This window comes from Chenopodium quinoa, unplaced genomic scaffold (assembly GCF_001683475.1).
Source record: "Chenopodium quinoa cultivar QQ74 unplaced genomic scaffold, ASM168347v1, whole genome shotgun sequence".
Classification (NCBI taxonomy): Eukaryota; Viridiplantae; Streptophyta; class Magnoliopsida; order Caryophyllales; family Amaranthaceae; genus Chenopodium; species Chenopodium quinoa.
The window spans coordinates 17,364,409-17,379,939 of NW_018742204.1; the positions used below are offsets into that span (position 1 = coordinate 17,364,409).

At 33.9% G+C, this 15,531-nt stretch overlaps 1 protein-coding gene and 1 pseudogene across 1 annotated transcript; both read right to left on the reverse strand.

Moving 5' to 3' along the window:
• Positions 1–1,039: 1,039 nt before the first annotated feature.
• LOC110720630 lies at positions 1,040–2,551 on the reverse strand. The gene is made up of 2 exons (XM_021899679.1): positions 2,193–2,551; positions 1,040–2,097 (listed from the first exon to the last, which is right to left on the reverse strand). The coding sequence occupies exons 1-2, from the start codon at positions 2,519–2,521 to the stop codon at positions 1,227–1,229; spliced, it is 1,200 nt and encodes a 399-aa protein (XP_021755371.1). The 5' UTR covers positions 2,522–2,551; the 3' UTR covers positions 1,040–1,226.
• A 1,039-nt stretch (positions 2,552–3,590) lies between these two features.
• Positions 3,591–5,103, reverse strand: LOC110694256 (annotated as a pseudogene).
• Positions 5,104–15,531: the final 10,428 nt, after the last annotated feature.

Genomic DNA, 15,531 nt, shown 5'->3' on the forward strand with positions numbered 1-15,531 from the left:
TTTCCAGTTTAAATTAATTAAATGTAAAATATTAGGAATTTTATCTAAATATATAACAAATTTTAGCATATATATATAATTATTTTAAAAAATACAAACAAAATGTGCATCGCACGGGCTTCATCTAGTTTTTTAATAAATTTATCAATTGAAAAAGAAACTCAAGAAATTCTAGCTTGAAAAATGAAACTTGTTAATCGAGAAAAAGGTGAAACATTGTCAAATTTCAAACCAAAACCGTTACTAACCCAAATGAGAATCAAACTGATAAAAATCGGAAACCGACTCGAATTCTATTTTAGTAAACCTAAAACCGAACAGACCTGAATAATGTTAAACCGTATAAGAACCGAAGCGAAAAAAAACCCAATCGTTTTTAACCCAAAATCGATTCCAACCCGAAATTGTGTAAACCTAGATAAAACCGTTTACACCAAACCATTTACAAACCGCAACCCGTTTGAACCATTTACTATCCGAACCGTGTACAACCCGAACCAAATTCAAACTGCTCAGGAATAATTCGAACCGAAACTGACCCGTAAGGCACTTAAACCAACTTAAAACCGACCCGTTTGAAAACCGAACCGAAACCTAATTGTCAAACCGTTTTGATAGTACTACGTATAATGGTTGATAAAGGAAATTTTAAATATGGTCATGAGGTTTTGAAATGCTACAGGGTCCCATCAATTGATCTTTTCCTATTACATGAACCTGTGTGTGACTTCTATAATATTGTTGAAAAAGACTTTCTCCTACCTGATCATTTTGTTGAATGCCTGTTAAACCTACCTTCTTTTCCGGAGCTGTTGAAACTTTCTCACAAAGCAGAAGAATATATTTGATTATTAACATACTACATTCAAATAGCAATGGTTGTTATTTGTTGTGATTCTTAGCTGTAATTACATGTTGATCACTTGATTAAACATTTACATGACTTGTTCAAGGGAAGCTCAACATATATATTGAATAATCTGTTTTATTTTCTCAACAAATTATAAACTAATTTCAATATCCATGAAGTTAGAAAATATGAAAGCAATGGAGATTATTGGAATAAAAAGAGGGAAAAAAATACAACAAAATATAAGGTTATTACATATTTACAATATCCTTGTAGACCTTGCAAGTATATGTATGTTTACAAGGGATCATGCAGAATAGCAGGACTGTAGGAAGACAGTTTTTCATATCTGTCCAGAAAATGCAGGACTCATTGATCATTCCCATTTGCTTCGTATCTGATGAGTGTGCCTGAAATCATATGTCAGAATAATGCTTCCATCACCCCGCTTCAGAACAAAACTTTCGACAAGCAAATAGCAACCAAAAGCTTTCCAGTCTGTTATTCCTTCATATTTTTCTTCTTTTACCACATTGATCCACTTTTCTTTCTCTTTAGTCCATCCAACTCTTCCTTCTTCCCACATTATTCTTTCTACAATCAGTGAGCTCAGCCCCATCCGATATACTGTTCCACTTCCATCTATTGCCTTGTACCACACCACTCCTCTGCCATCAATCATCTCTTCTTGCGCTTCTAGCTGCCCTGCAATTCTTACCACCTCTGCTGGAACCACCACATCAACTATCACTGTCTTTTCCTGATCATTATTGCTTCTCTCAGCAGTAAAAACCCGCTCCCATCGTTGCTCAAGTGTCATTTCATAATATATGGAATTCTTGATTTGGTCTTTCTCACTCCCATCTTTGATAAACATAAAAGGGCAGTACCACTTACCAACAACCACAGATGTTGAGCTTTCTTGAGAAGAGAAAATATTGAAGTCTGGAAGACGAGCTCTAAGGGAGGAGTCAATACCGCGAGCCTCTCCCATGTTGAAATTTTTTAGAGATTTGGAGCTCATATGCCATCCTTTTCTGCGTAAAAAATATGGTGGGTGACCATCAGGTGCTACGGATCTAGCTGAGAGCTGGTTTCCACCAAGAAAAGTTTGTTTTACAGAGAACTGAAATTGCTGATATATGTCATTTGCATCAAAGGGTGGTCTTGGTTTTACATCTCGGATGGTTGGGATGCAAAAGCAGCTAGTTCCTATGTCTTCTTCTCTTGAGCTTGCATATGATTCCCTGTTAGCATGTTATAAGATATGAAAAAAAATCGTAAATTATAAAGCTATGTTAATTCAAAGCATAGTATGAGATGATTTAAGTTCTGTGTTTACCCCTTTGTTTTCCCATCTGCTTTGATTGCATAATACTGGTTGGATGAGAGTGGCTTGTTGATGACAGGAATCAAGTAAACCTCATCATCAGAAGTATGGTGAGAGGTGTGCCCGTTATGATTGCTGGTTGTTGTATATCTGACAGAGAGGCGCTTATTTTGTGGAAATGGCAGATCATCTATAGACGAGCCCTTGATCAACCCGAACAAATATGTTGGTGTGGATTCTTCATCTCGGAGTACCAAATAACCAGAATTTGGACCTTCTGGCGTTGATGAGATGGCTTCTGTGGAACGTTTGTATAAAGATAAGGGCCTGGTTGTGTACATTTATTCCCTCTTATTCACCAGGTGCTTCCTATTCTTGGCTGATTCCGAAAAACAATAGTTGGCCTATACTTGTATATATATATAGGCATAGCCGTTTTAATACATTACAGAATATTTGACGATTGACTAGGTCTAGATTAACCTGATCCTGCCAGGTTAAGTTTGTTATATGTGTTTTGACTAAGTTATCCAGCAAATAAAATTCCCAAAAATGTTTGGAAAGCAAAATTTGGAGTTAATAGTCTGTATATAATAATGCTTGATTATAATTATGACCGAGTAGGTACTAAACTATCCAAGAATTTCACATTGAATTGTTGGCCGTTGCACACAGTCTAAACATAGTTTATGCGACTATCAATTTCTGCCGGTGAAAGTAAATAGTTATGATTTTGGCAAGCTACAGCCCACAGGATTTAAAGCATATGCACAAGAAATCTTGGTCTTCTCCGATATAAACAGCTCTAAGCAGTTTCCGGTATCTTTCTTTCCAGTTATTTTGCCTTGATATCTGGCTAAATTTAATCATGAGATTGTACTAGTTAGTATTTTAAAAACTTATTTGCCGTATCTCTTAATGCAAGTTTCTTGGTTCTTTTTGTTCCTCATTCGTATTTGACCACTTTGCATGTTAGAATCGTCAAAGATGGTTGGCTGCAGAACGCTGTAATATTTTATTTGATATTTTACAAGGATTAAAATAATCGGATTTCTTAACAAAGCTATCAACATTACAACTTGACACATTCAAAATTAAACATGCTTCCTGTAATCTATTATTGGAAATTAAAAATTATTTGTGACATGAAATTGTTTTCTAATACGGAGTAAATCATAATTGGGCAAAGTTATAATTAAATATCTCATTTAGCCTATATTCTCTTTGTCTAAAATAAGATGTTTTGATTTTAATTTTCTTAAGTCCAGGCTAAAATGGTCTGATGTAATCTAATTGTTTGATTAGAATAAAGTTAACTTATACATCAATGTATGAAAATACACCATTAGGTGGTTTAGTTATAATCTATATCTATATAGATATACTTAAACATAATTATACAAAAATATTTTAACCAATGAAATTTCAAATTTATAATATCCTTTGATTTATGGGATACACAGCAATGTAAACCTTGCAAGTATATGTATGTTTATAAGGGATCATGCAGAATAGCAGGACTGTAGGATTCATTGATATCATTCCCATTTGCTTCTTAGCTGATGAGTGTGCCTGAAATCATATGTTAGAACATTGCTTCCATCATTACTCTTCAGAACAAAACTTTCGACTAGCAAATAGCAACCAAAAGTTTTCCAGTCTGTTATTCCTTCATATTTTTCTTCTTTTACCACATTGATCCACTTTTCTTTCTATTTAGTCCATCCAACTCTTCCTTCTTCCCACATCATTCTTTCTACAATCAGTGAGCTCAGCCCCATCCGATGTACTGTCCCGCTTCCATCTATTGCCTTGTACCACACCACTCCTCTGCCGAAAACCATCTCTTCTTGTGCTTCTAGCTGTCCTGCAATTCTTACCAGCTCTGCAGGAACCACAGCATTGACTATCACAGTCTTTTCCTGATCATTGCGTCTCTCGGCAGCAAAAATCCTCTCCCATCGTTGCTCAAGTGTCATTACATAATATAGAGAATTCTTGATTTGGTCTTTCTCACTCCCATCTTTGATGAACATAAAAGGGCAGTACCACTTACCAACAACCACAGACTTTGAACTTTCTTGAGAAGACATAATATTGAAGTCTGGAAGACGAGCTCTGAGGGAAGAGTCAATACCTCGTGCCTCTTCCATGTTGAAATTTTTTAGAGATTTGGAGTTCATATACCATCCTTTTCTGCGTAAAAATTGTGGAGGGTGACCATCAGGTGCAACAGATTTAGCTGAGAGCCAGCTTCCGCCGAGGCATGTTGGTATTACAGAGAATTCAAACTGCTGATATATGTCGTTTGCATCAAAGGGTGGTCTTGGTTTTACATCTCGGATGCTAGGGATGCAGAAGCAGCAAGTGCCCATGTCTTCTTCTTTTGAGCTAGCATGTGATTCCCTGTAAGTGCTGTAACCATATTAAAAGATATGAGAAAAGTCGTAAATTATAAAGCTATGTTGATTTACAGCATAGTATGAGATAAGTTGTGTGTTTACCCCTTTGTCTTCCCATCTGCTTTTATTGCATAATATCGATTGGATGAGAGTGGCTGGTTGATGACAGGAATCAAATAAACCTCATCAATTGAAGTGCTAGAGTTTTAACCACTGCCGGTTGTATATCTGATGGTGAGGCGCTTATTTTGTGGAAATGGCAGATTATTGATAGATGAACCCTTGATCAACCCGAAACAATAGGTTGGTGTGGATTCTTCATCTCGGAGTACCAAATAACCCGAATTTGGACCTTCTGGAGCTGATGAGATCTCTCCAGGATAATTTTTGTATAGAGATAAGGGTCTGGTTGTGTACATATTTTCACTCTATACTTAGTCAGCAGGTGCTTCCTATTCTTGGATATATATAGGCATAGATTACTGTAATGCCTTGTCCTCAATACATTAATGCTTGACAATGACTATAACCGAATATGCACCAAATTATCCAAGAACATCCCATTGAATAGTTGGCAGTCTGGCACATAGTATAAACGTAGTTTACGAGAGAGTATTCATTCTAGACGGCGACAGTAAATACTCCGTAATTCTTTTTTTTTGGCAAGCCATGGTCCGTATGTCCGTGCACAATTGAGCATGTACGGATGCACAGCCTGGCAAGTGATCTTCTCAGATATAATTAGCTCTAAGCAGTTTCCTGTATCTTTCTTTTCAAATATAATACGGAGTATTTTTCTTGATATCTAGCTAAGTTTGAGATATTTTTGTTAATGTCTGGCAAAATTTATTGCCGTGTCTCTTAATGGAAATATGAAATGCAAGTTAATCAACATTCAAACTTGACATGAACAAAACACGTTTAAGTGATTGACCTGATTATACACCTTTTATTTTGACTTTTGCATTATTCATATATACCACTTTGACCTCTATTTATGCTTTATACAAAAGAATTTATTTCATCTGTTTTCTTTTAAATGTATCACTTTGACTTTTATACTGATTTATTAATTTATAATTAAATAAACATATATTAGATTCGTTTTGTTCATATTACTCTGACAAATTGGTCTTAACAACATGAACTTCTAACAAGGTGTACGACAGTACGAACAACATGAACTGCTAATAAGGTGTACAAACAACATGAACTTTGACTAAAATTCTGAACAGCACCAACATCTTCATCGAGTACCCTCTCCCTTCCCCAACCCCCAAACCGACCTCCATTCCTTCCCCAACTCACAAAAAACACTCCTCGGGCTGCTTCGGGGAGTAGTATTGAGGATTGAGAAGGGAGGGAGGTCATTTTTCGGTGACGAGGAGGTTATTTTGGTAGTGGAGTGTATTGGCCAGTCGTTTTCAGGGGATAAGGAGGACGGTCGACCCGTTTCCGATAGGAGTATAGTGGGGGAAGAGGAGGGAAGGTGGCCGGTTAGGATTTAGGGTTCTTTTTTTTTATTTATTAAATTTATTTTATTTTAGTCTCTTATTTATTTATTTATTTATTTATTTAGTTTTTTAAGTGGTTAGAGAGCCACAGAGGGGCGGGGGTGAGAATCGATCCTAAGATTTAGCCGCAAATTTTACATGGTACATGTAAACTGTATGCTCCAACAATTAGCAGACCAATATTTCTCTCTTCTCAGTATTTTCTCTCTCACACTTTCCTAATTTCTGATTTTCTCTCTCCTTTAATTTCTCTCTCCTCTGTTTTTCTCTCTCTTAACTTCATTTATTATTTTTGTTTTTGATTTAATTTCTTCATCACCATTGTTATCACTAAAGATTGAATTCCTTCACCTCCTTCTCTTACAATTTCATAATTTTTTTTATTTATCTCTCCTTTATTTTTCTTTCTCTTAAATTCATTCATTATTTTGTTTTTGGTTTAATTCCTTCATCACCATTGTTGATCACCATAGATTAATTTCAAATTTCGTTTTCTTCAACCTTCAATTTGAAGCTTTGTTAATGGAGTTTCTGCAATGAAGTAAGGTTAAAAAGGGCGGATTTGATGAGGAGAAGATGGTTTATTTTATTTTATTTATTTTTTATTTTTATTGACAAAGAGAGGAGAAGATGGTTAATACGACAGAGATGATGATTTTCCGATGAGATTCCATTATTTAAATCATCATGATTAGGTTTGATTTTTGAAACATGTAGCTTTCATATTCTTTTGATTTTATTTGTTAATGATATTTGTGTATTTTATTATGAGTTAAACAGTGTTGTTTTTTGTGTTAGATTATGTAAATAATCTATTTATGGATATTGTTTATTTGTAATTACAGTCCGTCTTGTGTGCGGCCGGTCACACCGTGTGACCACTTAAAGTAACCCCTATAACATTGATTAAGTAACCCATGTAATACCAATCGAGTAACCGCTATAACACTGACCGAGTAACTATATAACAATGATGAAGTAACTCTTACAACACTGATCAGGTAACCCTCATTACACTAGCAAAGTAACCCCTATAATGGCTGGCCACACGGTGTGGCCAGCCACATATAAGACTTTGTGTTGTAATTATCTTTGATAATTATCTCCTGTATTTTTGGTAATTATCTTGTATAACTTCCTAGTTTAGCTGATCATACTTTTGTATATATTGGTTAAGCATTTAATGAGAAAGCACAGCAAATATTCTCTCATCTATCATATTCTCTCATTTTGGTATTTTGAACATTTTAAGTTAAAATTATGAACGTATGACACGTTTCCTAGAAATATGTAATTTTATTGACATGAATTTTTTGGAATATGAACATCTTAATTATAATTCTGTACATGTAATACATTACTTATGATTTTTTTTTTTAAAAAAAATTTATGTATTTTGTAATTGTAGACACCCAAATGTGTCTCCCCAAAACCAAACCCAGTGATGAGTACCTTTCACGTCGAATCATAATCGAACGAAGTGAAAGTGTGGAAAGTCTAGTGTTGCGGATAGTTTTAATTCTTTTCTCTTCTCTCTGTTTTTGAAAACTTATTTTAAGAAAATAGTCAATCCAGTTTGGTTGGCCCATGATAAGGATCCAATAATGGTGTAGTTGGATGGGGTTTGAAAAGACCTTTTCAACGATACATTATAAGCCCAATTCCGATGAATATCGAGGAAGTTATGACCAAAATACTAAACTGGGCCCGATTTGGTTTTTATATGCGGCCCAATGATCTAGAGGAGGGCCTATTATTAATTATCATTCCTAAAGCTGTTAGGATTGATTATAGTCTTTTAGAATACTCTAGAAGGTTCTTTTAAATCCTAATGGAGTTAGGATTGATAATTATGTTTTAAAGAGTTTGAAATTGAATAAAACTACTCCTTTTAAGAATCCTTGTTTTGTACGAAGTGGAATATATTCAGATATTTTTTTCGTGCCTCATAATATTTATCCAAATTTTATATGGTTGGATAGATCTTGAAATTATATTTCCAATGATATATTATAATATTAAATCCGAGTTATAACGAAAAAGATATGAATGAGACATGAAACTTTATCCAAAACTGACACCCTTCCACTATTTTGGCCATATCTTTTTATCTACAAAATATTTTAATCTAATTCTAATTGGGTTGGAAAGTTGACTTTAAGAGCTTTTCAAGACATATTATATGCCTTATTTGGACTTCTGGATCAAAAGATATGATAAAAACAAAAACGCGTGAATTTTTGAAATCAGCGCCTGGAACCAGGCCTAGCGCCTAGCGCCAGCCATTGGCGCCTGGTGCTAGCCATTGGCGCCTGGCGCCAATAAGATGGTGCTGGCGCCAGCTCTATTTTGCGTGGGCCAATCTCGTTTTACGTGCGCCAAGTGCTCTATTTTGATATTTTATCTTTTTGGCTTATTTTCTCTATAAATAACGTATTAAAAACTCCGTTTTCATTCACCAATTCTCACGAATATTCATCTACAATCAGTTTTCATTCATTCATCAATTCATTCTTTCTTTCTTTCTCAAACTTTTCTTTTCCGTACAAAATTCCGCATTTACAAGATCTAGAAACATCTAGCCATATTCGAAGTTGCCTTCGCCCTAGACGTGAAAGGTTTAATTTCTGAGGGTTTGGTCCCAAATCTCTCTTTCAATTATTTAATTTGATTGTTTGTTTATTATTTTCCTTGAAGTTACTAACGTGTGTATTTTGTTATTAGAAAGAGGTACGAGGCATCAAAGTAAGTGCTTTAATGGTTTTAATTGATGTTATGATGTAGAAATCATGTTTACATTGTTATTATGATATTCCTAGTATCATGTCTAGGGTAATTTTAATATTAAATATGATTGTTATGATGCTTCCTATGTTCTTCCTAATATTTATTCATGTTAGTATCATGTTAGGGCTAAAGATTTGATTTTTATTGCTTAGTGACATGCTAGGGTTTGTTATTAATCTTGTTAGTATCATGCCTAAGATCTTGCTATTTTTATTATGCTTTAATATTAACATGAACATGATTATGATTATAATTGTTATAATTTATGATTATTATTATTTTGATGATGATTATTTTATTATGATTATAATTTTGTTATCGCTATAATAATTATTATTATGATTAATATGGGTGTTATCATGATGATTATTCTTAATTATATTTGTGATGATTATAATTATTATTTTTTTATTATTTATTATGTTTCTTGATTATTTATATTTATTGCTTGATCACACCTTTTATGCATGTTTAAAGGGAATTGGTACTTGTAATCACGCTTAATAAGATAATTAATAATCTTGTTAGGGTTAATATGATTATAATTCAAGTGATCGCCAATAATAGATTTATTTGTGCATTATATTCAACCAACATAGATTAAACAGGTTTAGGGATAATTCTATTGATTGCATGTTAGTCAGAAAGCGCACATGAATACGATCAGAATAAAGTAGAGGCCTATTATTAGGACATGTTCAATCTCTTTTAGGTTGGATTTGTACCTTCATCCCCGAACCCTTATTTGGTTCATGACCTTATGGAGTTGACGATCTCTTGGATCGTTAAGGGGTGTAACCTTCACCTCGTGAACGGTTTACAAGTTCCTAAAAAAAACTTGTTGGCGACTCTTTTGCTCTATCTTCTTCCCTTTTGGACGCCACCGTACTTTAGTGTATGATCACAGTGGGGTTTAAGCTAGTGGGATTAAAGCTTGAAATTATTCCCTACAGTAATCATTTAAAAAAAAATGGCATTCTATACTTTATAATTTATATATCTGAATTTGTGATTCTTTGTATATGAAAATTTATTTTGTTTTCAATTTACGTATTTTAAAACCTTTTAAATTTTGTAATAATGAACATATTAGGTAATATATCTGAACATGTATATGTTTTTATGAACATTTGAGTTAAATCGATACATGAACATAAGTTAATTTGGGTTAAGGAATTATGAACCACGATTGGGATTTTATGTAAAAAGGAACATTTATTATATTTCAAATGAACATAAAAGAATTTATAATGAATTAATATGATCTCTTTTTTCTTTAACAATTATATAAATAAAGTTTTAAACTATAAATTGTTTTAAATTATAGTTTCTGAAAAATGAACATATATAATATGAACATGACACTATTAGAATTTGAGCATATAATTTTTGAAAATAAACATTGAAATTTTTAATGATAATCATTGCATTATTTTGTAATGAGTATCAATAAATATGAACATGACAACATTCAAATTTGAATATTTATTATTTGAAAATGAACATCGAAATGTTAAATATGAACATTAATAGTATTTTATAGTGAACACCAATTTATTAGTTAAAGAAATTTGATTGGCTCGGGATAATTCAATTATTTAGTAATATAACTGAACATTTAGTGCATATAAAATGAACATTACGTTATAAAATACGAACATATAAAATTGGATGTTCATGTTCATATTTTGTGACGTGTTCATATTTTTATACAAAATGTTCATTGTTTGTGAAGTTTTCATTTTTTTTACTAAATGTTCATATTATAATCGTGATGCACCTATTTCTTGATGCACCATGGTTCACATAATAACTATTGGGATTTAGCTCTAACCCCTTGAGCTATCCCTCACTTTCAATCTTTTTTATTTTTTTATAACCTTGAACTAATCCCGTGTTGACATGTGTCATGGTATTTGTTATAACAAATCATTAATATGTCGTTGATCGGTTGGGCATGTTAGAGAAAAACGTCTATCTAATAATATTTTTCAAATGGGCGTTGTTACGTCAGGTCAGGTCAAGTTCGGGTCAGGAAATTTTCGATTCCTAATGTCAGGTCAACTTCGGGTAGGGTTAAGCTCGGATTTGGTCATGATCGGGTCGGGTTAGTTTTCGAGTCCAAATGCCAGGTCAACTTCGGGTTGGGTCATGATCAAGTTGGGTCATATTCACGATCAATGATGATCTTAGTTTTAATAATCTTAATAATACCATTGTTATTATTCAATCTTTTTTATGAATTTGTTATCAGATACTCCCTCTATTTTTTTAAAAGCTACATTTGTTATTTTCATTTGTTTTTTAAAAGTTACACTCCTCTTTTAAAAATATTTTACAATTTAATACTATATATTTCCCTGTAATGGTCCCAACTCTCTCATAATTTATCATTTCTCACTTTTTCTATGCCCCCCACTCTGTCTCTCTTGCAACACTTTACTTTTTAATAAAATAATAACACTGCTATCATTTCATGCAATTTTTTTATTACCTTATCTACCCCTTTAACATCATATTTTTCCAAAATTTCACGCAATCTGTAGACACCTACTTTTGGCCTCCTATCCCGACATGAAGTGTGACGATGTTACAAAAATCCGTTCTTCATGCTAGATCAAAGTTGAAGTGTTTATGGACTACGAAATTCATTATGAAGTAAGTTAAAACCCATATTTGAGATCAAGTTATCTTAGAGACTATCCAATTACTAATTAGGCCTAAAACATGCTCATACATGTTTAATCTTAATTAATAACGGACCCCAAATGCATCAAATGCAATGATTGGATCCAATGGATCTTACATTGTTAAAAAAGAGCCAATTAGATAAACCAACCATAAATTCTCCATTCATGGCCTATAAATCTAGACATGCCTTTCAAAGAGCTTTCTAACGATATATTATAAGCCCAATTTCGAGTTAAAACGAAGAAGTTATCATCAAAATACTAAATCGGGTCCTAAAACCGACACCCTTGCACTTAAATGGCCATATCTTTTTATCCATAACATATTTTAACCTAAAACTAACGGCATTGGAAAGTAGACATTAATAGTTTTCCAATGATATCTCATATGCCTTAATTCGACTTTTCAATCAAAAGTTAGGAAAGTTTTTAAAACACGTTTTTGTATAAGACAAACTGCACCGAGCGCAACACCGTAGGTTACGCGCGCAAGTCATAGAGATGCACGCAATACTCAGCGCGACTCCAAGAGTTTCGCGCTCCACCTGACGCCGCAACTCTAAAACCTAAATCTAGATTCCTACACCTATAAATAGAAGTATTCGTTTATCCCTAATGACAACAGAAATTTTAAAATTCTAAACGCTATATATCATTCTTAAATCCTTAATCTCTCAAGTTCTCTTATTATTATACTACTACTTTTCTTCTCTCTGGCCAAATAATTTTCAACCCTAATTGAATCCATTGAACTCCTTGGAGGTACGAAGAAGAAAGAAGGTCCATAAACATCTAAAACGAAGATTTAGCATAAAAAATGAACAGTTAGTTTCCTGAGCACTTAGATAAATCACTAGACTTTTATTGTTTAAATAACTTTCATTGATTAATTAGTGTTTTTTGATCACTTTAAACAAAATTTTGATTTTCACATAGTATCTTGCATTAATTAAAGACTAGAATCGGACAAACTAATTGATTGTTTTATTACTTAAGCCAAGGAGAATCTTATTTACTTTTGTTTTTCCACAAATTTGAATAAATAAGAATAACGACATTCATTGCAATTCCTATGTGATTAACTTGTGTAAATGAAATCAATTAACTTATTTTTAGGTATCATGTTGCATATATTGTTTGGTGATGAAATTGTAAAAAAGGAAGAGCTAGTAGAGGCCGCACTTGGGCTAGAATAGTGATTCCTCTCTAAATAGGACATTATTTTAGTATCCTCACTCCCGAACTCATTTTTGGTAAATGTAGACCAATTTAAGCATGGATGACACATATGCACCTTTTATGGCAAATCTTCGACCCCTGTTCTTCATATTAGGGTTTCTCCATGTTTTGTTAAAAACCATATAAATATAACTTTAGAGCACAACTTCATTATTCCTTTTTTATTGCGAACACCTCCAACCCAAAAACTACAATGGCTTCGTCGTCCCAAATGTCTATGGTCCCCGACCAAGACAGTGGTGGTGGTGGAGACAAAAGTGATGCCACTTCACCGCCTAAGAAACGACTAAAAAGCCCTGACAAACAAAAAAAACCCATGAAAAAAAGCATCACAAAACCAAAAGTCTGTATGCCAAAATCCTCAAAAGAAATGCTCTTTTTCGAAAAGATATTCCAGTCTCTAAAATTGCTCAACGCCTATCTAAGCAGATGGGTTTCCCTGTAACTTTCCCAAGCCTCGAACGAGCTATTGCTTCCACTTCTGCAACTTGTAACAATTCTGGAGCACAACCAGTTCATTCTGATAATCCTATTGCAGGTCATCAAGTGCACAACAATGTCAAACAAGAACAAGCACAAGAGGGAAGGTCCGTAGAGCAAGACAGTGAGCAAAGTGATGGCGTGATAGACCTAACTGTTCCAGATAATTCCATGTTCGACTCCATTTTTGAAGGTTCAATGGGCACTCAAGAGGGGGGGGGGGGGTGAATTGAGTGTTAAGTAATCGTTGGCTAATTTTGCTTCTTTTCGGATTGTGTGTGAGGAACCAGTTGTGCTGGTTCCCGTACGCAGCGGAATATAAATAAGCAATAAAGAAGACAACAAATTTAACGAAACAAAGCAATAAAGAACACAACAAATTTAACGAGGTTCAGCCAACTCAGGCCTACGTCCTCCTATCCTAAGTTCTTTATTAATCTACTCCGAAAAACAAAGACAAAGAACACTCTGCTGTTCCCTACTCCGGGAACCAGCAAACCCCACACTCTACTCCGAGTGTGCTCTCGACTTACACTCGTAAGCCCAATGTGTTTGAACTCACAAACACTCACCCAGCCTTTAACCCCTTTGTTAAAGACTCAATACAAGAATCAAGAACTCCCCTTTGATCTCACTTCTACAAAGCTAATTAAGAGAAAAAGTTTAAGTACTAGAATACTCTTGTATATGACTTGATGAATGGGATTAGTGCTTAAGTATATGCTCTCAAATAATTGCTCTTTTAATTTCTAGAGAGGCACACGAAATATGTGAAATAAGATGAGTTTATATAAGCTTAGATTCCTAAAACCTAGTTTCCTTAAATCACACAATCTTAGAGAATAAGATATAATGTAATTTTAGGAAAGTTTTTATCTTATTTGATTTAATCACAAAGATAGAATCAATTAAGATAAATACTCCTAGTTTTTAGGTAACCAAGAATATTTCATCTTATTTCCTGCTGCACAAAATATTTTCAAAATAATCTTTTCGAAAAAAAAAATCTTTTTGTAAAATCTTTTTCCAAAACGGCAGCTCGAATACAGTGAACCTGGTTCCCCGACCTGGTTCCCTGAATTGAAACATGTTATGAAACCTGTTCCAACTTTGTACCAGATTTCATATCATACTTCAATATACTTTTAAGCACTTATATAACCCAAACATGCAAGCATACTACGGAGCATATTACATGAAAACCTAGATAACATATTAAAGCATAAATCTTCTTTTCTTCATGTAATCTTCAAGACTTGAATCTTCCTTGAATACTTCTATTATGAGCAAACAATCTTTCTTCGAAATATCTTCGAAAGGCTTCTATGCTCCAAGTCTTGGAATCAACTCAACTACTGCACATGTAACATGGTTAATGCACAATAAAGAGTATGTGACTGCTTTACCACGTAGCAACCATGGAAACATTACATACTGGTTCCCTACCAGTACATAACACTTTTATCATATAACTGTTCCCTGTATAAAGACAAGTTAGTTCAATAAGAAAACTCATGTAAGTAATAACTTGTCTGGGGAAACAGTGTTCTATGTTAGCTGGTTCCCCCAACTGTATCGAACACTTTCAAGGACCTGTTTCCCTTAGCTGTTTGTCATCATTCAAAACTATCAATCAAAACCTAAGGGACTCAACAAATTCCCCCTTTTTGATGATGACAAACTCTTGAAGTTCCTGAACCTGTGAACATGCTCAAAAGGAAAACCGTCAAAAACTTCAAGGACTCAAGACTCTTTGGAACAAGTCAGTTAGGCCAACTGGTTCCCTAAACAGAAAATAGAAAATACGAAATAAAAAGACTCAAACTGACTCAATCTAAACTAGCTAAACCTTAGGCTTCAACTTCAGACTACTTCCCCCTTTTGGCATCATTAAAAAGTATCCACAAGTAAAAGCAATGTGCACAAGTTAATGTGCTTATCCATACAATGGCATCAACCACCATTCAAGCATTATGCTGCAAAAAGAGATTAGTCAAACAGTTCATACCATAGCAGAGTTAGTAGTTCATACAAGCCAACAAAGTTCAACCAAAGAAGCCCAAATCCATCCAAAAAGAAAGTTCATGGAATGGAGAGAAGTAGACAGACCAACAAAATCAGTTATTTTAGAATAAACATGAGGGTGAGGAAACAAGAACAGAAACAGCATCACTCCTCATCATCATTCTCGTTCCCTTCCTCCTCCTCGAACTTTGCAACATCTTCTGTATTATCATCT

Bases quoted from the DNA above. Each gene is read 5' to 3' on its own strand.
- LOC110720630 (XM_021899679.1), bottom strand. From the start codon at position 2,521: ATGTACACAACCAGGCCCTTATCTTTATACAAACGTTCCACAGAAGCC. The intron at 2,098-2,192 runs GTAAACACAGAA...ACATGCTAACAG, and splicing joins GCAGATGGGAAAACAAAGGG to GGAATCATATGCAAGCTCAA.